General features: G+C 36.9%; 1 protein-coding gene across 1 annotated transcript in view; it reads left to right on the plus strand.

The window, feature by feature from the left end:
• NTN1 (netrin 1) overlaps positions 1-23,872 on the plus strand; it is a 117,264-nt gene that overhangs the window by 56,153 nt on the left and 37,239 nt on the right. Inside the window, exons 2-4 of the mRNA XM_015815199.1 lie at positions 4,092-4,280; positions 18,763-18,912; positions 22,247-22,300. Of these exons, the coding sequence (XP_015670685.1) occupies positions 4,092-4,280; positions 18,763-18,912; positions 22,247-22,300 (393 nt within the window). The remainder of the gene's footprint in view (positions 1-4,091; positions 4,281-18,762; positions 18,913-22,246; positions 22,301-23,872) is intronic.

Consider the following 23,872-nt stretch of genomic DNA (forward strand, 5'->3'; position numbering starts at 1 on the left):
TTAAAATTAAGTTCATGTTTATTTCAGGCAATACAGTGATTTTTAAAAGGACAAGTCAAGTTCTGAAGAAAATTAAACAAAACTTTGTATGTTCTCATTGGCAAAATATGCACTGAACAGCTAATAAGAAACTATCCCAGGAATATCAATCTGGGATTTTACGATTCTTCTGAATTAACTCACCTCATTTCTTGAAATTTTCTTACAGTCCAAAATAAAATAATTGTTGATAGTAAGTTCGGTCTGAAGGCTTGCAGATATATTGATTATGCATCCTTACACTTGTAGCAGAGATAAGATGAGACACTTAAATTATGAATATATTGTAAGAAAATATACACTATAGACACATTGAAAAGAGTTTGTGCTAGTGACATAATCATAGACAGAGCCAGTTTGGTGTAGAGGTTAAGGCAACCCAATGCAAACCAGAAAACTAAGATACAGTCCCACCTTATGCACCAAAGCAATTAGGTGACCTTATCTCAGTGTCTCTCAGCATTAGGAAGGAGACAAGGACAAATCACTTCTGAAAAACCTTGCCCAGAAAAACTGCAGGGACTAACTAACTAAATATGGATGGTTCCCATCACTTTTTAATCTCCCAAGATCAGATAGTTGCATGGATTGACTAATCACTAGTTCTTGGTTGCTACGCTATGGCTTAGTTATAGACATACTATACAATACACGAGTTCATTTGTTGATAAAGGAGAATATGCAAGAAAACAACCAAAAGAGCATCAAGAACCCCACTCACCCCCCAGGTTCATTTATGCTAAATAGGATAGATTAAAAGGTCTGAATGACATGGAGACAAGAACCCATAGGGAGCGGAGTTAGGGTGCTGCTGCCTTATAGCAATGGAAGAATTTTTCTATCTTCAGGAAGCCAGCCAAACACCCTAAAAAGAAATTATAGGAAGCTACCTTCTTCTGAATCACACTATGCTTAGTTCTGCCAATGATGCTAGGATGGGGAGGACAGCAAAAATGTTGGTAGAGGAGCAGTAACGCTGCAACACTGCAGAAAAGTTGCTATTTGATTGACTGATGATGTGCCATCAAGTCATTTTTGACTCCTAGTGTGACTCCTGCCAACCATGTAATACAGATGACAAGGACCTCTATTTCAGTTTTACTGACTGAATGTTAGCAGCTCTCTGCTGTTTTAGATAAATTATTCCAGACCCATCTTCAAATGTGAAGTATCAAGGGTTAGACCTTTTCCATGCATAATATTCTACCACATTAGTTCTTCCCACATCATTATGATTGAGGAATAAGCTGGTTTCAGGACTTACAATTGCAGCTCCTCTTCCTTTGTGTGAGCTATTTATTGATATATACTCTGCACAAGTTCAGAAGAAAAAACTATTTATCATACCACAGGATTTAACTGCTAAAAAACAAGGTCAACTTCACATTCCTTTTTTTTTCACTGATATGAATAGCAGACATTTCAAACTCCTCCTGACCATCCATCAGCCTTTAATCTTTACTCCTTTCTCTTATTAAGTGTATTAGCATCACTCCTTTATTTTTGGATGTAGATGAATGGGGAAAGGTTGAAAGTATTTCTCATTAAGGCCAATTCCCCTGTTGGGCAGCATTAAGCTTAAGAGGCTAAAAACAGTTACTGTATTGCCAGTGAATGCTGGCTAAGTGCCAGCTCAGTCCAAGGACAGGATATTTAGAAACTGGGCTTTCCAGAAAGATAAAACATTGGTTCCCAATCCATCCCCCTCAGGATGAAATTAGAATTTGCAGTTCCAAAGAATATTATTTTGTATATATGCAAAATATCCATATTTTTTTAAGAGCCTTGTTTCTGTAAACAGGTGCATGAAGAAAGTGGAGCATAAATAGCAATATGTGTCTGCTCTGGATCAAAAATAGTTAAGATGTGTTGTAATGTGTGATAGGACAATAGTAGCAGAACCCCAGACACAACAAAACCCCAGTGATTTGGCACAGTAGAATAGCTCCTTAATGGTTACTTTGGTGATAAAACTGTCGCTGCCCTCCAAACTAGACCAGGATTAGAAATGGGGGAGTGAGGGGAGGAGGGAACCAGGGACATACAGATACTTGGAGTTTTCTGCAAGTTGGATAATTGGTTGTGTTGGAAACACTGTTGTAATAAACAGGGACGTGTTTGTGACATACTGCGGTTGAAGTCAATAGTTTTAGAACAAATGAAAGCAGGGAGAAACTGGAAGGAATGTTAACATTAACACAAGAAGAGCAACAAGCAACCAGTGAGTGAGAGGCATGCGTGAATAAGATGCAGTTCTAATAATAAACTAATTAATCTCTGCAGAGAATCCCATGGGAAAGGAATTCACAGCCAGACAAGCACGGAAATAGGAACTGGACCAGAACAGGGTTTGTGCTAGAGCAGGGATCCCCAACCCCCAGTCTGTGGACCAGTACCAAGCCACGACATGCCAGCAACTAGTCCACACAAACAACATCCACGAGATGCAGGCAGCACACAAAACCATGCATCCTCTGGTCCATGGAAAAACCTCTCTCCACAGAACCGGTCCCTGGTGCCCCAAAGGTTGGGGACCTCTGTGCTAGAGAGTGTTGCTTTCATCTGCGAAGGAATGAACTACAGCCCGCAGGACATTGCATCCGTGAATTGCCTAGAACTGATTGAATGAGAAATGGGTATCTACTTCCCATGATACAGAACTCTTAGAAGCCTTAGAATATAATTAGTGACATGACATGAGCCTCCTGGAAGAATAGTCGAAGCCAGATTTCATTAACTGATCATACTCAGGGGAAGGAACATCAGACTGTCCTTTTAGGTGCAAGGAAGGATAGGACCTCACTTTCAGTATGGAGGGCAGAAGTCTGCTGAGCCCCTGAAGGTGCAGATTCCTGAAGAGGTTTCAGTAACTAGCTGGCAGTTGAAGAAGTGCTTGCAATGAAGACTTCAGGAGTAACTGTTCTTAAATGGACAGCCTTGCTTATAACTAGTTCTATGAATAGATAAGTGTCAAAAGTTAACAGCTTTGTATGAATGGGCTCTACAACTTGAAAATGAATGAATGAATGAATGAATGAATGAATGAATGAATGAATGAATGCAGTTCAAGGCAGTCCAAGCTGGGATAATGTCAGAGACCAGATGTGTTCCTGCTTGATTTTTAAAAAAATATTACTTTTTTAGTGTTGCATTTTAGAACTCTGAATCCTGGTTACCAGAGTGCTCATGGACTAAAATTTGGCCTTTGAGTGCCTAATCCTAGGATAATTGAATGACTTTGCTTTGTTGGATTTGTAAGCATCTATGTTATCCTGAAAGAAGGATATTGTGCTGTATATCCCTCTGTTTTTTAAAAACCTCCCTGATACTTTATGTAAGTAAATTTGTACATGATGTATTTGCTTAAAATATAAACTTAGAATGAAATTATGTTTTTATATGTTACAGTGGGGTTTATAGAAATGGATTCATATTCTGTATAGAATTTGCAAATGAACACTCCAAACAGGATTTCAGAAACAGAAGCTTTGGATATAGTTGAGTGAGAGAATGGAATTATATCAGCAGGAATTCGTTTAAAAACTGTGTTACAATTTCAGAACAAAGAATTAATAATATCAGTTATCAAATACAATGAGCAAATGTCATGCCTTTATTTCCCACTGGCAGCATGAACTAAACCTAGGAAACTAGAATGGATTATAAAGTTTCACTGTTCCAAAGCAGATTAATAAACCATATATCAAAGCCCCATAATGATGAGTCAGAGATTTGTGGCATGGATTTGTGCAGTCTCCAACATATTTGCAAAGGACACCACTTTAGGGAAGCTTTTTTGTGTTATTTTCTTGATAGTTTTAGAGAAATCAACAAAAGTCTAACATTTTGATTAAAGTCTTATTAAAGTATCTTCCAGGGCAGAAGCTGACATACAATGTTACAGAATGTGGGTGACCAGGAATTGGGGGCTTGTTGTTATTTTATATTTGCTTGCTGATAATATAGCTAGATAATATACCATTTCATGCCAAATTTATCAATATCTGAGAACCACCAAACTTTACACCTCCATTTTTCCTCCTTTTTTCCAGCTTGTAACTGCAACCTACATGCCAGAAGGTGTCGTTTTAACATGGAACTCTACAAATTATCTGGTCGCAAGAGTGGGGGTGTTTGCCTTAATTGCCGACACAACACAGCTGGTCGTCACTGCCACTATTGCAAAGAAGGCTACTATCGGGATATGACCAAACCCATCACGCACAGGAAAGCATGCAAAGGTATGTATATCATAAGACCAATGCCCAACAGAAAGAAACAGCAGGATTACTGCTATCTTTAATCATCTGTGAAAATGACAAAGGTTTTTCTTCTTGCAGCTACCTTTCAGTTCCTAATGGTCAATTATACGGGCATCAATGGCAATTTTCCCCTTTCTGTGTTTACAACAATATTATCTTCCATTCTACCTGCCTTATTTTTATGCAGTAGTTGAATATTTGCAAGCTCCAGTTGGGAACATGGAAGTGGAACAAAAGTGGAACCTTAAGGTCCCCTCTCACTTTCCCCAAGCCTTTTTTCTTGGGGTGGGGAAGAAAGTTGTTTGCTGCCTCATTTCATTTATTGAACTATAGCAGTGGTTCTCAACCTATGGGTCGCGACCCCATTTGGGGTCGATCGACCATTTCACGGGGGTCGCCAAGCAAGGCTGTCCGCCATTTTTTTTCCCTTTTCCGGCGGGTGCCTTACCTCCCTTGGGCTGGGCCAGCTGGTGGTCGGCCTGCTCCGTCTCTGCCGCTTGCCAGCTACGCCTCGGCCGGCGCAGGGGGTGGACCCACGCATCCGCGGTGCTCCCGGGCAGGGAAAGTCCTCGACTTACGACCGGTTGGGTAGTCCTCGACTTATGACCAGCTTAGTCCTCGACTTATGACCGGTTTAGTCCTCGACTTGCGACCGGTTTAGTCCTCGACTTAGACCGGTTGGGGGTCGCGGCATTAAAAAGGTTGAGAACCACTGAACTATAGGATAATTGGAAAGGCCAGGAGACTGGTTTTTCTCTTCCACAGGAAGTAGGTGATGTACAAACTTGTGCAATCCTCTCTAAATATTTATGGAGATTCTCTGTCATCCTGGTCATAGTTGTCCCAAAGCTGCTTTTTCATGAGGCAACTGGACTTCCTTGTTTTTCCTTGAAGACATTTTGCTTCTTATCCAACTTCAGCTCAGAGCTGAAGAAGCTTCTTGAATGAGAAGAAAAATGTCTACAAAGAAAAACAAGAAAGTCCAGTTGCCTCATGAAAAAGCAGCTATCGGTCAATCCTCTCTAGACCTTCAATTTTCCTCTTTTTTTCAACTGGTCACTTCTAAGTGAGTTGGGGGCAAGTTAAATAAATAAATCAGTGTTTGGAAGATACAAAATTTAGCAACATGAGAGAACTAGCTGTGAAAAGGGTGGCTAGAGAAAAGGAGATCTGGGCAGTTTAATCCTGGAAGTGCCACTTGTCTGGCCCATGACCTGTGTCCAAGCAACTATAAAGCTTTCAGAACTTTTTTTTTTTAAAAAAAAGATCAGAAGTCTGTTTTGTTCAACTTGTCCCAGCTTATCAGCCTTCTTTCCTCTTCTTTCCCCCTTCAAACACACAAGCACAAACACACATATATAAATGCTGAATGGCTTGGAGCAGCTATTCAGAACATGTGTGACTTGTCAAGTAAAAACAAAGACATAGAAAAAGGGACTTCAGACCTGAAAGAAGAAAGACAAAGGTGTGAATGGATTGTTGAGGTTATTCAGATCAGCAAATGGGCCTCTTACATCAAAAACAGGAGTTTGCCTTCCCTCCCCTTTTCACAGGTGTGCATACCAGCAAATAGTTGGGTTCATTCACTGGGCTTAGTAATTGAGAGGACAAAGAGTATTCTGCCAGTATACACAGAAATTCTACATACACACGGAGAAATATTAAATCATTAATATAAAACTTTGTTCTATGGGGAAAAAACACAATTTAAACCATTCAGTGTAGATTATGGAGAAACACTTACAAAAAAAAGCATTTAAAATCATCACTTAAAATTTGATGTAAGAATCTAATATTTCAGTGCCATTGTAACGTCACTAAACACTCACTAAATGAAGGAATGTAAGTTGAGGACTGCCAGTACCACAGATTCACTTCATATTTGGTGAAAGAAAAACACTGTAGACTTTCAAAATTATTGCATCAATACCCCCAAAAAAGTATTTCACTGCCCATTCTCCAAATGTCTTATTATCATCATGCTTAATAACTACACATTAAGTATCCAATGAGAATTTCTTAGAAGAATAGATTATCAGAAATAGCACTTATTGTAGGCAAGAAAATGACTACTCTGAGTGGATCTGAGTATATTTCATTGCGTCATAACAACCACACCATCACAAAAAAATGTGTTTACTGATTATGAAATAATAAACACCTGCATATGCCCGAAATTGCATTTAAATCTTGCACTAGGCAGAAGGGTCGATAGATCAGGATTTCTAAACTTTGTGCTATCACACCTCCTTTTAGTATAATTTTAATATACATACCTCCCTTAACAACTCACACACCAAAATGAACACAAATGAATACTAAACACAGTGCAATGAAACATTGAGAAAGCTGGATTTATTGAAACTGTACATGAAATGGTTCTTTACACCTTCAATCCTGGACTGGATAGTCTTCACTGTCCTTTCCCAACCCTAAAATCTATGAAATCAGAATCCTGTCAGTCAGGCTGTTAAAGTGGCAAACCTTGCATGGTCTCAGTCTATATATCTGCTTTCATTGGCTCTCCATTGTGGTCTTGGGGAAAGCTCTTTAAGCCTGAATGCATTGCTACCTCTGTTTAAAAGCATATTGTTTTCTATCTTAACTGCAAATTAATACAAGGGTGAAAGGGGAGAAGGAGCAGAGGCCTGGCAGAAAGCATGTTGGTGAGGTAAAATGATTTGCAAGTGGTGACTGTGAACCAGCAAACAGCAAGCAAGACATCCATGGTCCATTCAAACCTTTTTGGAGATCTCTCTGCCCTAGAGGTTTGAGTAGATGCTGCCTTCCAGCCTAAAATATGACAGTTGGAATTATGAAGTCTAAAAGTGAAGTTGAGAGTGTCAGACAATTGGCAAGCTGAATTTGGAAATCCCTGGCATAATTGCAGTCTTGTATTGTGATCCTATTTATGCTGATTTGGGCAGGGCCCTGCATTTCGGCCTAGAGTGTGTCCGTGGGAGGCAGCTTTATTGTGAGCCCCTTTCATTCATCTGGCAGAAAGGAAACATGCCCAGCTAATGTGGGCCACTCAGAACTGCCTGAACCTTTTGAATCAACTGGGATTTTCAGCTGCATAAGGCTGGGGGTGGGGAGACCGAAACAGCCACAGGGCTGAATGTGGGCACTGAGGGGGGAAGGGAAAGAAAAGGCTGCTTGACATCATGGCTTGGCAGCTTTGAGTCCTCAAGAGCAGGCGGTTGAGAGAGACCAAAGGAATTCAAGCCTGCGGATGGAGGAAAACCACTTTGACACAACAGGCTGGATATTTTTCATGCTGCTCAGCCTCCCTGAAGGGGATAAAATGCTCCTTGGTAAACTGTTGGCAGAGCAGGGACGCACTGAGCAGATATGTTTGGTAATAAGGCTGACACTTAATTTAAGGCTGAGTCCCAGACCAAGGAACAAAAGTTGCCCCCAACAAAAGAAAGCTGGTCGCTTTCCTAATAAAAATGAGGGAGCAAAGTAAGATGCAAAGAAAGAGAGAGGGAGAGGAGGTAATGTTTCTTTTCTTTTCTTTTTTAATGCAACAATCTGTGAGAATGTCTCCCTCCCCCCCCCCATTTTAGATAATGTGGCCTTGCCAGGTTGAAAATGCAGAATTCATTGTATAGTAGAATGTCAGCAACAAATAAATAAATAACCTGCTATTCTAAGGGAATTCTTGTGTATATCTGCCAAAAGCAACTACATGGATTAATAGTTATTTGAATGTGATTCTACAATCTTCCCATCTTGCAGGGATTTATTAATATTATTAGAGTTACATTTGAATACTTTTTCAGCAAGGGAGTGTAGATTAGGTTTGGTTTGCATTTATTAAACTGGAAATCAGCTTAGGTTCAGAAAGCCTTTTTCTGCTCCAAAGAGCTTGAATAGTGATGTGTTCATTGTTGGCCATGGGTCTTGTTGATCAGCTAGCTGCAAAGGACAGTGGATAGCTTCACAAGTCACACTTTTTGTGTGTAAAAGCCACACCCCACACTGTCCTTAGATAGAGCATAGTAATAATACTTTCCTGCAAGCTAAGACTTCCTGGATTTAATATTCAACACTACCCAAGAGGGGAAATAAACTTTCAGTTAAGAAGAAATCAGCACAGATATTTCAAGGAAGGAAACCAGCAGTTCACTTCCTTATTTTTCCAACTAGTGGATTAAAGTTCTAAAAAGCTGTGTGAAAATTCCACTTACAGTGGAACTGAAAATTTTCTGAACCCTTTTGAATGTTCAATATTTTTAAATTATCTTAAGGCAATGCAGCTTTGGATATTTTTCCTCAATTATTAAATGATCAAATACATTTGTGTATTTGGGGTCTCTTTATTTAATTTTAGGGCTTATAGGGAGATCATGTTTAGATCATATTTATGCAGAAATATTGAACATTCATAAGGATTCACAAACATTTCAACCCCACTGTATACACTGAATTTATTATCCGATGTGGAGGTAAGTGTATTAAGAACATCATATTTCTTTTAGTGTGAAGGAAGACTTGAAAATATGGGCAATGGAGTTTCTGTATTTTTATTTCCTGGAACTGAAGATAGCAATAGCAATAGCACTTAGACTTATATACTGCTTCACAGTGCTTTACAGCCTTCTCTAAGTGGTTTACAGAGTCAGCATCTTGCCCCCAAAATCTGGGTCCTCATTTTACCAACCTTGGAAGGATGGAAGGCTGAGTTAACCTTGAGCTGGTGAGAATCGAACTGCCGAACTGCAGGCAGCCAGCGGCCAGCAGAAATAGCCTGCAGTACTGCATTCTAGCCACTGTGCCACCTGTGTTTCTCTCTCTCTCTCTCTCTCTCTCTCTCTCTCTCTCTCTCTCTCTCTCTCTCTCTCTCTGTGTGTGTGTGTGTGTGTGTGTGTGTGTGTGTGTGTGTGTGAGAGAGAGAGAGAGAGAGAGAGAGAGAGAGAGAGAGAGAGAGAGAGAGAAATAATCCAGAACTGTTTAACAAGCTCCATGCTGAAGTTTACAAAGCAGGGGGCTGGTTCACACAGAACAATAAGCTACAACATGGTTTGCTCTTTTCTGGCATAGTGTGATATGTAAACCTACCCATTATGGTTTGGCATGATGTGTAAACCAAGACACAGCATTTGTTCAACAATTTCAACTAAAAATCCTGATTTGTCTGAACGCAGCCTTCTCTTACCCGCAATGTTTAAGATCAGAGTATTTGACTTCTACAAAATTTTATAAAGCACCACAGCTAAACAATTAAATGTTCTTAGTCATAAGCCCCCATACTATTTGCTATGTTACTTTTCTCTCTGTTGTCTTTCTCTTTGTGTGAGAGCCTGGCTGTAAAACAATATCAATAATTTTTAAATGATCTTCTCATAAATGAATAAAATATTTCTTACGCACTATATTTGTTGAAAACGTAGACCCCTTGATATTATAGTTTTCCATGTGCAGAAACTGAATCTCTGGCATCACATTCTGCTATGTTTTATCACCCTCCTCAATTTGAATGAAACTGCCCATCAGGCACTTGTGCTTCTACAATACTATCTAAATTGCATTATTTCCTTCAGTTTCTTTATAGAGCTTCTGGGACTCCAAGTAAGCTTCTGGAGCAAAAATGTACATGGCTGTTAGAAAACCACAAATCCCCGGGTAAAAAACATCTTAAACTCAGCTCAGTTCAAAGTGTATAAAAACCAAAAGTCCAAGACAGTTGGCCAGGACTGCCATTTTGTTTCCTTGAAGCATAAGGAACAACTTTTAAGAAATTACACTAAACATATCGAATGACTTGCACAATGTTTGCTTCATTATAAGGAACTTATTTAAATTAATTTGTTTAACAGAATTATTCTTTTCTAGGCCCCTTACTCCCCCCCAAAGCCCTCAACATGATAAACCTTTTTTCTGTTGTATTAAATTTCACTTATTTTATCTCGTTTCTTGGAAACATTTATGAAAAATGCTCAATGTGGAACAGCAAAGCACACGTTAGGTCAGCAGGGCAAATAGTGCAACGTGCTTCAGCACTAAAAGTTTGTCCCAATGTTCAGTGAAGCCAAGGGCTACCTAAATAAAGTCCCTGTGTGAGTCACTCTATGAATCTAATTTGCTTCTATGCAGATGGGCATCCATTATCAAATGAAGATCACTGGTGCTGAGGGTTAGATAACAGGCACAACATAGATTGTGTGATCTGCACAACTTTCCCCAATCCAAAACAGAGGCAATTATGGAGGAGGAAAGGGGGATAACAAAAAAGTGCATTGTGATGTCACAACTCAAACTCTATCACTTATATATTCTTGTGATATCACAATACAAATATAAAAAATAGAGTTTGTAGTCATGTTACATCTGTTGTTTTGTTATTTTGACATCATCATGATTAAGAACAGATGTCTATGCCCAGAAATTTTGAACTTCAAGTCTTATAATATCCCAGCTAGCATAGCTGGATAAAATTCAATTTGTTGATCTAGCCCTTGGTACTGTTTCACTCAAAGTTTGCCATTCCCATCATAACTCTAACATGGAAGGTTATATTTTTTTACATTGTTAGATTGTGAAGATTCTTTTTAATGAAATATGTCAGAACTCAGATAAATGCTAACTAGTATTATGTGATGCATCAAGGGAAGGTGAGAATGGTGAACATTTCTTCCTTTTCATCCTTGTGGGTTATGAAGTTTTTTATCCCTTCCAACTTTATCATTATTATTATTATTATTATTATAGAGGTTTTTAAAAACACCAGTCCTTTTGCAATTATTTAACTTTTTATTATTTAATTCACGTTAATTTATGTAATAATTTGCATAGAAATAGTGTTGTCAACCATATTGTTTTTGTTTCATCTCTTGGTGGTGGCTGTTTAGAAAAAATTGTACTAAAAAGACTTCTGAAAACTATTAACCATTTCCACGTTCTCTATTTATAAATATTAATTCTCATTGCAGCAGATAATTATCACAAAGCTGGGCTTTCCAGAAGTATGGCTGGAATGAAATTCATATTATGAAATTAACCCATTTATTGTGCTTTCCATGAACTTTACCATCAACCATCCTATGTAACAGAAAATCTTCCTCCATAAGACTTGATTCTTTCAACCATTATGTCCTGCTTCATTTGCACGTGCATTTAATACATTTACAGACATATTCTACTTGCTGCTTTGTGAAACTAAAAGCAATATCTACTAAGCAAGCATGCAGCAAACTTCATCATTCTTGTGCCTACTATTATGTTATGAATGTGTGTGGGTTGCTTGTATAACAGTGGAGTTCTACCCATCCATTTTAACATACAAGATGTACTAAACTGCTTTCCCTCAGTCTTGTGCCTTCCACTGACATTCCATGACACGTATCACTCATGACATTATTTCTGAAGGAGCAATGGATTTAGGGCTGATAACATGAAGGAAGATGGACATATCTACTCAGAAGTAAACTCCATTGAACTCAGTAGAACTTACCTCAAATGAAAATATCTTGTGTATTACTAGTAGGTAAATTTCATTTTGAGAAGTGTACTAAACCCTAAAGTCATACAATTTTTAGTAGTTTATAAAAGCACGAAATAGATGTTGGGCTTTAAAAACTTCACAAATTAATGGCAAATAAATTAGACTATGGGTCCCTTAAAAAAAAGTTCAGTCCAGATCCATGATAATTAGAAAATAATTGTTCAATGAGCAAGATCCATTCAATTTGGATGGCTTTAAGTTTAAAATAAATAAATAAAAAAACCCTTTAGAAAACAAAAGAAGCACTATAATTGATGAGGTAAATATTTTAATATCAAGCAATACTCCCCAGTCCTAATAAAATAATTACTGACATTGTTTTATTTATGAATTTTAAGAAAGATTATTTTAAGCCATGGAAAACTTTCTTATCATTTACTTGAAAATGCCTTAGATTCTACTAGTTTTTTCTAAACAAAGTTTTAGCAATCTTCCCCAACTCTCTGCCATATACCAAAACAAATTAAAAACTTCTGGTAGACTAGCAAGCATAATGTCTCTCTTCCTGCACATAGCAAGAAAAACCACACAACAGGAAAAGAGATGACAGATTGAGTAGGGGTATCACATAAAGTGGTGAGGTTGGGATCATGCCAAGGCCTTCCAGGGCACAATTTGACAGTAAAAAGAGGCAAGTTGCCATGTGCTACTGGGTGGTCAAATTAAGAAATGAAATGCCAGCAGTTCAGGAAGGCATTTTGGTGAGAGAAAAGTGCTAGGAATAAAGAGACATAAATTAGCACAAGAAAGAGTAATACAACTCATTCGGCAGCTAGTGTTGTGATTAAAGAATGATTCAAAACTCATGTTCTCACTGTGCCAGCCCTGTAATTACTGAAGAGTTCCAGGTTGGACCATAATATATGCAGGGTATCTGAGCACTATATTATTTTCACTGCAATATGTATGTTATGTTTGACTTCCAGTGTATATTAAATTCTCCATTATAGTCTTTCCACCACAACACCACCAACTCATTAAGGTATTACCCTCAATATATAGGGTTTTTTTTATGGAAGTTGATGGATTTGTTATTCAGAGTTAACTGTGCTAGATTCAATGGGCAAGGGGCATGATTAAGAATTAGGCAGAAAAAACAAAACAAAAAAAACGCCATATTGATAAAACTTGATAAAGACAGAGTCCAATGAATAAAGCAGCTTCATTTGAACAATATTTTAAAAGATTTATTACATGGGATTTAAGACTGGAAGTTGGGAAATTTCCCATGCGGATATTATTAATCATGCGACACAGTTCCTACTTTTTCTCCCTGCCCTTACTGGCAGTATGCCTTCTCTTCCCAAATTACTGAATTACAAATAGTACAAGTGAATTCAGTGAAAGTCATTCTTGATCTTGCCTCTCAATTGAAACTCTCCAGAAGAGAAAAATATCTGACCACGAGCAAGCACAAGCACAGCACTTCTATGCTTTTCTTAAAGCAGCCCCCAGCTTCTGTATGAATCTGGGGGAGGGAAAAGATGATTTTGCTTTAAGTGATCCTTTCACTGAAGTCAATATGACTCTTAAAGCAGTGATGCAACAGAGACATATGGCTAGATCAGAGAAGACATGAAATAGAATTACTCCATCTGAAAATTTAAGAGACTGTGGTAAGCCAAAGATCCATGTATGAATAGAATAGATATTGAATTGGAAATTCCTTTCTGAAGGTAAATCAAACACAGACAACAATTGCTACTTATCAGAATTACCTCAAAATAAACAATCTTCTTTCTTTCTTTCTTTCTTTCTTTCTTTCCTTCCTTCCTTCCTTCCTTCTTTCTTTCTTTCTTTCTTTCTTCTTTCTTTCTTTCTTTCTTTCTCCCTCCCTCCCTCCCTCCCTCCCTTCTTCCTTCCTTCCTTCCTTCCTTCCTTCCTTCCTTCCTTCCTTCCTTCCTTCCTTCCTTCCTTCCTTCCTTCCTTCCTTCCTTCCTTCCTTCCTTCCTTCCTTCTTTTTTAAAGAATGCATTGTGAAGAAGTTAGTATTTGCCAAGAATTGAACCTAACCATGTTTTGGGGAATATGTTCTTTATAATGTATTAGTTCGAGGTTAGAGATGAATGCAAAGCAATCCTATTAAACATAGTTTACCTCTTGTGTCACTGCCTCTTCATAAATGGATAACAGAGCTGTGGCCAAATAAATTAATTGTGTAGTTACTAAACTGAAGAGCTGCTAAATTGCTAAACTGAAGAGCTGCTGTTTCAAGTATTATCTTGTTCTGTTGAAAGATTGGATGCCCTCTAGGCTAACAGATATTCATGGATGCCAGCACCAACTGCATTGTGACAGATCCAATTGTAATAATCTTAGTATTATTTTTGAGGAAATTTTGGTTTATCTTTTAAAAAGTACACTTGATTGATGATTGGAATGTGTGTCTTAGAAATCAGACTAATAAGATTTTCACTTGTTTCTTGTTGTGTGCCAAAAAACAGGTTATAAAAGGAGAGAAATACCCCCTTGTGTTTCTTCTTAAACAAAAGGATGATTTGCTTTTATTTCTTCTCCACTTTCTTTCTAAATGAGTTTCCTGAGGCAGCATCTCTCCTGCTGTGCCCAAAATGTGGAACTGGTTTTTTAAGCCCCTTTGATTAATTTCAACTCTGATATTTGCCAGGCTACTGATACTAATGTAATCCTATTGGAAGAGAGCTTCTCCCAGGTTTAGTAACATTGGTGTAAAACTGTAATGCACCCTGGGAAAAGACTTCCAGGCTTTTGATGAAAAAATGATGAATGATATGAACCATGAATGCACTCATGTTCCATTTGCCAATGTAAACCAAGTGGGGAGCAGTGGAATTTAACATATGGAAAGGCAGTAAGCTGGATAAACTTTAAATTTGGAAGGCCAATCTTGCTCATAAATTTTAACTCCCAAAATTCTCTGCCAAAAGTTAAGCTTCAGCGATGGATCATTGCTCAGCTTGTTCATCCTGTGCCAAATGTAGCAAGATCTGAAATCCTCTTTGCGAAACAAAATAATATCAGGCCCTCAGTGTTTTGATTGCTCGGTAATTTACATCCAATGTTTTGAAGTAACTTTTGGAATAATTATAAGTAACTTTTGGAATAATTTGGAAGTATACTTTTGGAAAAAATAACTGTTACTCAGGGTAGGATCTGCAAGATCTGTAGTATCCCTGATGGAGACTGTTGTTTAGCCTTTATACTGTATACATGAAGTAGAAGACCACATCATCACAAGACTGCCTGTTATGTAGTTGAACAGTTCTCAACCAAACCATGTTTTCTCCCAATCTCTAAATGAAATCTTCTCCTTGTTTCCCTCTGCCCCCAATTTTAGTCATACACTTTAGAGCAGGAGTGTCAAACTCACAACATCACATGATGTGTCGTGACGTATCGCACTAATTTAACTAATAATAAAATTAATAAGCCATACTGACAAAAGAAAGAAACTTTCATTGCATTGCCATGGCAATAAAAAGCATTTCTGAAATGGAATTTCAGAAGATCAGTTCATACAGTACAGTCAAGCATCAGCTTAGAACCAATGTCATAATGACTTCAAGATCTGGAGGAAATGCCTTTCCTGCCAAATCAAAATAATTTCAAAATTGATAAGACAGATATAGTTAAAATATGTTAACTCAATTAGTAAACATGCTGTATTTCGGGTCAAGTAGTGTGTTTCAGTCATTTCTGCCACAGGCTGTGTTTTAAACAGCAGCCTTACAACGCTTCTTAGAACCACAAGGAAGCTGCAATCTTTGCTAATTTAAAGCTTTCCTTGCTTTTCATCAGATACTTTGATTCTTTGTATATACAGACCAGTGCTTCTCTTTCCCACAGCCCCCTCCTTTGTCAGCCTGCATCCTAGGTTTATTTGCTGAGCTACTGCTTGAAGGAAGGGAAGCTTGATTTCAATATAAACCTACGCAAGGGAAAGGGAAAGAATCACTTATGAACTTCTGCAATAGAGGGTTTAAACTGAGCACTTTCTTGAAAATTCAGTAGATAAAAAGTTTACTAGACATTAGAATAAAGTCATGCTGTTGCCAAAATCCCCCCTCCCCTTGTAGCAAAAGGCTGAGAGTTCCACATAAGGCAATGGTTTCTCACATTCCATCTAAATTACATCTAGTATAATTTTGTGTCAAGATCAACCAGTTGCTTTTGAGACCTTTAACTCAGTTCTGGTAGGCAGTCTCTTGTCCAACAGATTTCCATTCCTGTCTCTAAGATCTTAGGTTTCCTTCTATAAGAGAGGGGAGGCCATAATAGTATCAATATACTATTGATACAATATACTCTGCGCCTGCTATTGGCCAGTTAAATTTACAGCTGCCTTTCCCAGTATTCCTGACTAAAAGTTAGAAAGAAACTGAGGGTTAAAAAGAAATTTTAAGAGAAACAAACAAACAAAAAGAATCAATAGTTGTTTGTCAAATGAACAATTGCATGGTAAAGTCCATTTTCATAATAAATTCCCGGGTCCCTTTAATTTATTTGATGCAAGGCTTTGTACAAAATTATCTCTGTTTCATGATTTTTTTACTTACGTTACTGCATTGTAACCTTAAGAAAATTATCAAATGAACTCATTAGACTGGCAATTTTACTAAGCAACAGTAGAAAGTGATGGGGTTAGATCCACAATTATGTTCATCATTTTGGACTCCTTGGTTCTCCTGTCGTGGAAGTCTGTGCCAACTATTGATTCATAATGATCTGTGTATAGTTTTCTGATTTCCTCATTTATTCCTTTTTGAACTTAGACTGAATATTTATTCTTCTCCAGTCATTGAGTACTTTCACCATTATTTCTCCAAAATAAAACAGAGTCAGACCATCAACTGGCTTCTTTAGTATTTTTGGATGCAATTTATTTGGTTCTGGAGATTTTAATGCATTTAAAATAAAAGAGTATTCTCTGATCATATTTCTATTTAGCTTTAATCCCACCTCTTCAACATGCTCTTCTCTTTAACCTGCCCATAATTTTCTAGCAGAAAATATAGGTATTTTTAATTGGAGACAGAAACAAAGTAGATATTGAAAATGTCTACTTTTTTTCTTTATTCTCTGTTGGTGTTTTGAATTCTTCATTGAATAACTAGTACACCAATTCTTTTCTTTGTCTTTTCTTCTGAAACTATCTAAAGCTTTTCTTAGTATCAGCTTTTGTTTTCAACCCTATATTTCCAGACTACCTGTCTATCCTTTCCTTCCTTCCATTTTCTGTAGGGAAAAATGGGGCAGGGAGAAGTGAAATCTAGCAACATTATAGGTACTGATAAGTTACTGGTGAGCATTATATAAAACAATCTGTGGGCTATAGTGTTCCTCCCATTATATAGTCAGGAAATACATATGAGAGTTCTTGCTCATCCAGCATATTTTGTGAAGTAAAAAAGTGTCTTTAAGTTCACATGCCTATAAATATAATACATTCCTTTATGTAATATATTGGATTATTTCTGAACCAATTAATTTCTGCAGGCCAATGACATATAAAAAATATGGCATATTATAAGATTATTTTCTGACTAACAAATTGAATAGAATGCTATTTCTTACAAGGCATAATTTCCTATGAAATCAAAATAGGTCATATTGGGCATGCAAATTCACTCTGTTAATCATCTTCCATTCTTTAACCAAATGCTAAATATGTATCTAGTTTGACAGAAGACTTAGTTCATTTTCTGACTTTCAGTGCATATTTGTGCATTAAGATCGATGGTTGAAATAAATTGTAACAGGTACTTTTTTTAAAAAAATGTTTTTTTTCTTAACTGAATTGACTAGTTTGTCTTTGAAAAAGCACATCCCAACATGTTCTAAAATTGTTAATGGAAAACATATATTTGCAGATAAATCATCAATATTCTTACTCTCTGATTTGACTCCTGGTACCTAACAAAGTATCTTTTTTTCTCCTGGATCATATCATTCTGAATTTTTTTCCTCCCCAAAGCTCATCTTTAATTCCTCCATTATCATAATTCACTGGAATGCAACAGAGCCATCACCAACCTATCAAATCCCATTTTCATTCATACCCATGAGAACTCAGGTTACACTAGCTCAAACATCTGGCATTTTAGCATCCTGTTGTATCCTTCCCCTTTCTCTTATTATAGACACACAACATATCAAAATGGCAATAAGACTTGGTTGCCATCCTTAGTCATACCTGTGCCACTTAGAGCATCCCCTGCTAAAGGTAAGGTCAGGTGGGTCATTTTGGCCATTATGCCACAAGCACAAACAAAGTCTAAATGTACTCACACTGTTTTATGCAGTCTTGGGTCTCTAATCTAGGGCTATTTTGCAAGCTTGCATCCCACCAAATTATTGTTAGATATTATGTAACCATACCTCAATATTCACTGACATAAAAAAATCAGATGCCTTTAATGCATAGCCAGATGTAGACATAATAACTACTACTCAGAATGATTTAAATGCATATCTTGCAGGGTTGAGAGACAGCTTGAAAAAAAATAGAGAGGGTTGTTTTGTTCACATCTTATTTGTGGTAGGATTATTCCTCTTTATTACTTTCAGTGAGATTGAAGAAAAGACTTTTTGTTACAAACAGTAAAAACAAGAGTGCAAAATACAGATGAAAGCATTGAATCATGTGAAAATAAATGTGTTCAAACAAGTATGTTAACATATTTATATATATATATATATATATATTTGGGTAATGCAAGAGGAAGTACTGGTCAGAAATCATTTCTCTTTCAGATTTACTGGCCAAGGTAGATTACTAAAGCACTAATATTGGATGGAAAATAATGCGCAATCAAAGAAAAGACTACAGGACTATCTCTTCTCACTTAATGTCCATAATTTTGGTAAAACAATCCTGGATGCCATTGGTTTTTGATAACACGTGTTCTTTTTGGAAAATCCTTCCTTCCCTTCAAATCCCTCCTCTGATCCTTTTGTTGTATGTTCCCCCCACAGCATGTGATTGCCATCCCGTGGGTGCAGCTGGAAAAACCTGTAATCAAACTACAGGGCAATGTCCCTGCAAAGATGGTGTGACCGGCATCACTTGTAACCGATGTGCCAAAGGCTACCAGCAAAGCAGATCTCCCATTGCCCCCTGCATAAGTAGGTGGATGCTCTTTTTGACATCTATACCATAACATAATTAATCCTGAGTCTGGCTTGTTTACTAACACCTAACTGGATAGACTCAGCTTTATTTAGACAGTGCTTGGCTCCTCATACATTACAGTATTCATGGATGTTATTGATACATATACTGTGAACCCAGTAAAAGTGCAATTTTTCAGAGAGATCCCTGGGGCAATACACAGGAAAGAGCAAAAGCCAATAGCAAAAAAAAAAAAAAAGGACCTATATGAATTTTGAAATCACACTGGATTTACTATATTTCAGATTCCTTAAAGGTATAATGTATGCAAAAGCTGCATTGTGATGTTTTGCATTCACTTTGCATATAAATGTAGGGTGAAGTTTTTATATATATATGTTAGCTGTGTGATCTAAGTAAAAAATAGTGATCATTTATATAAAAGGTTTGGAAGTTAAGATGTAATATTCTGAATGGCAGAATATGTACTTTTATTTTTCCCCATTAACTGTAAACTGCTACTATTGTTATTTATGCCTCAGGCTTATAAGATCCAAGTAAAAATGTTAAACTACCCAATTTCCCTCATTGATAGGAACCTGCTATCAAACAAAAAAAAATTGTAGCAATTTTACACTGGTATATTTCACATCAATCGCTCAATGCCTATTTAATAAAAGAGCAATGATAGTAGCCTACAATTCTAATTCTCTGAAATCTCCTGTTTCATGGCTGACATGTATATCAACATGCTTAACATGCTTACACAATCACTTTAGTAAACAAATGATGTTGCTTCCAGATCTATTTTAAGAAGGGAGGGGAGGGGATGACTAGCTGAGGTAGCTATAACCTCAGGAGAGATGCATCCATGGATGAAGCTATGTTGTCTTCTAGGAATATCCTCCTTCAGAACTCATTGATGCCCAAGACCTCCCCTCATCTACACGGTTTACATAGTATAAAACCTGCAAAGAAAAATCCAGTACTCCACTTTTTACCTATGTGAAGATAACCCTCTCTGTTCTAAACTTCCATTCCATATAACCAAAAGTCAGCTTTCCAGAGAGTTGGGTCACCTTTTCCCAGGGAGGATCTCAGAGTGACTTTGGGGTAATCAATGTTTCTGAGCCCAATTTGCTTCACATAGTGATAGCTGATAGGAGAGAAGAATCCACATATGGCTCCTTAGCTTCCAGAGTTACATTCACTCACATGGACAGGAGAAAAATACACTTGGGAGTAACATGAAATGAAGCAACTCCTACTTGTGCACCTGACTCCAGTATGAATAGATGAGAATCCAGTTCTTTTTAATCTCTTTATCAACATGGCTTCATCCAGTTGATGATGATTACATTACTACCAATGGCTATTGTGATCAAATCTTGGGAATTGTGTTCTCTTTTATATTTAGGTAAATGTTGGTTGTTGCCCATGAATGAGGGAAGAAGCTCCGGTAGCCAGATGATTATAGAATGTAAAAAGAATCCTAAAAAAAATAAAAGTAGTTCTTATTAATCATGCTGCATGTATACTAATTGCTGTAGAATCATGAAAGCTATTTCAATTCCTGTTAACATCCCCACCCCACCCCGCAACTGCTGCTACTGTAATCAGATTTATTGTGGTGTAATTCTTAACAATGTTTCACTCGGCTGTGTTGGTTTTTAAGAAATGTTGTTATAAAGAGCCAAGTTACATTTATAGCAACTTTGAAGAATAACAATGGAACAGAAAACTTTTATGTCGTGCCAGTACATTGTTTCCTTGGCTTTAATACAGAAAAAAAGAGATTATGGTTGAAAGAAACAAGTCTTTGACAGAGACCCAAAACAAATTTTTAAGATGCATTTCTAATAAACTGAAATATGTATCCCAAAATATATTCCTGTACTGTTGTTTAGATGGAGGTATGTAATACCACTGTTTTCTTGATGCTAAGCAGACATGACTACTGCCTGAATGAAGAAACAATGCAGTGTCCGATGCTCCTTGAATACTACTGATTAAATTCACTATCACCACTGTTAGACATATCTTGCTGAAAATATCTACAAGTGCTTTTAGTGTTATGAGAGATAGAATATCACTAATATAGTTATAAAGTTATTTGTGAATCTGAGAGCTGGTTTAATAGTAGTAGTAGTAGTAGTAGTAGTAGTAGTAGTAGTAGTAGTAGTAGTAGTAGTAGTAGTAGTAGTAGTAGAAAGAAATAATACAAAGAAATACAAAGGAAACTCATATAATAATGCTACTGGAAAGAATGGAATAAGAATTTCAAACTATTTTCCCCCTTTGGGATTTATTGCTTTTAAGCTGCAAAAGATTAACATAGTGAACTCTCTAATGGAGCAATTAATTGTTATAGGCACTCCTTGTCAATTAAACATATCTTTAACTACAAATCTAATTTTAGTTCAGTTCACCCCATGGTTGTACAAACAGTATAGTTCTACTTATAGATTTATTCATTCTAAAACCAGATAGGAAACATTTGGAGAAAGTTGGAGAATAGGATTTTATTGTTCTTTCAATATATATCTTTCAAAATACAAGCTGCAGATGCATACAGTTTGTCTATAAACTCTATAGTCCACCCAAAAGCAAAATATATCTTGGATACACATCATTTCTCTATGTGAAAGATAAGCAACATCTAGAAGTTAAAATTATAGCCATTGGACAATCTTTCCTCTCATGTCGGAATGCTGATATCAACTTTATTGATAGATAGATAAAAGTCTATTTTTCTTCAGAAAGACCGCTATTTTAAGTATTGTTGATTTTGTATGGGAAAAGGTAATGAAAGGGAACAATTAGTTCCTGAAATGCCACTTCCCCATCAATTTAGATTGTTCTTAGATCTGCTATGATGGGGGAAAACAGTTTCAGCAGTGGAACCTCTAGGTTGTGTGAATGAATGGGCCTCAAATTCATAACTCGGGGTTTTTGTTTTTGTTTTGAAATTCCTAGGAAAAGATATGATTCCCGTAAATGTGAGTGTTGCTTTCAATTACTGAATTTGTGGATACATATCAAAATTAACATCGGTGTTGCTACTGTTTGCTATGATAGCTAGGTGGCAGCCTACCCTGAATGTAATTTTGTGTAGATGGTGATTCCAAATTATGGAGTAAGCTGAACAAATCTCTCTCTATATATATAATTATGGATTAGCTGATCAATTGTTTGGTTCAGTCACCCTGTCACCTCTATGAAATGATGATTTTTGCAGTCACTTATCTTGTAATATAAAATTGCCCAATTCCTTAGTTAGAAAAGTAAATAATACATTTCCCTATTTGTTTGTTCTTTTTTCTGTCCACTTTTTCTTTTTGCCCACAGAGATTCCTGTTGTTCCTCCTACCACTGTGGCCAGCAGCACAGAAAAGCCTGCAGGTATACTATTATCGTTGTTATTGTGATTTTATTACTATTATTATATCACCATCACTATCATCATTAAATATGCCTAACCTGAAGCATGTGGTATCTTAATATGTTTTGGCTGTTCAACAATTTGCTAAAAGTGCCTGCTTTCATGACCATATATGTTACTAAAGAATATAGTAAATTTGCAATACTTATTTCTTAGAGTATGTATATCTCTGGCCAGGGATGATGCACCTCTGTTAATAGCCTGATCTGGAAAAGCATCAACTAATAAGTAAAATGTGGCAGATGATCTTTTACAAGGCTCCCAAGAACCAGGAGATCATTTTAAAGCACCAAATTTATCTACAAAGGCCTATCCGATGGCTTTTGTCACAAGGCTGTTTATTATAAAATGGTCAAAGAAGTTGATTTATAAGGAAAGTCAGTGCAGATCACACAAGGCTATTCTAACAAACTGTTGAGATGTAGAAAGTTAAAAAGAAGGCTTGGTATTGGTTTTGGTTTCTTTTTATGTGACTGTGACGTGCAGGAAGTGTGTGTGCACTCACTTAATATTATGAGGGTTTGAGATGTTTGAGTAGCAGCAGCAAAGCTTTGTAAGTAGGCATATCACCTACTGCTTGCAAACCTGGGTAACGGAAATGCACTTCATCACCAATTGGAAAGGCCAGCCAATGAGCTGATTATGGTTAGTAGAGGTTTCCCTCTGTCTCACTAACATCTTTCTTTGACATCATTAATTTACATCCCAAACTTTGCACCTTTCCTCAGGCCAGGAAAATGAGAACATTCTAGAGATAAGAGAACTTTTCCCATTATGAAGGCTTTAAAATAGTAAATAGACTGGTTCCAACTTATGAACCATGTGAAACAAAACATAAAGATAAATAAACTCCACAGATGATAATGGAGATGATAATTTTTAAAGTATCTTATTATCATAAAGGGATGACATTTTCAAGAGAATGATTGTTGCTGGGAAATGAAAAATAACCATATTGATAATGTCACATTGCTCTAGGAGCCATATCTCATTCCCTATTGAATTTTTATCAAGTAACATATTACCTTTATTACTTTGAAACTGAAGTGTCCAAACACTATGAAACAATGTTAAAAAAAACCCCTACATATTATAAGACTTAATACTAACATAACATACTAACAAATCTTCTCCTATTTTTTCCTAATCCTTTAGCCCAGGGGTCTTCAAACTTGGCCCTTTTATGACTTGTGGACTTCAACTCCCAGAATTCCTCAGCCAGGCATGCTGGCTGAGGAATTCTGGGAGTTGAAGTCCACAAGTCATAAAAGGGCCAAGTTTGAAGACCCTGCTTTAGCCATTGCTGCAAGTCCTATCTGCTTTTTTGGGGAGGGGGTTTACAAAAAAAAAAGCTTGTCTCATTAAGTCCTATTTCAATTAAATTAACTTTGGTGTTGTAAAATTATTGTTCCTAGTGAACAAAATAATGCATGAACCATGTTATGAAATCCAGCATGAGTTTCCTCCTGATGATACTCATGAATCTTCTGTTGTATATTTTTAATGCATTTTTTGTCTTTCTGCTCATACAT

This window comes from Protobothrops mucrosquamatus, unplaced genomic scaffold, assembly GCF_001527695.2.
Source record: "Protobothrops mucrosquamatus isolate PMUCROS unplaced genomic scaffold, P.Mucros_1.0 scaffold325, whole genome shotgun sequence".
NCBI classification, from domain to species: Eukaryota; Metazoa; Chordata; class Lepidosauria; order Squamata; family Viperidae; genus Protobothrops; species Protobothrops mucrosquamatus.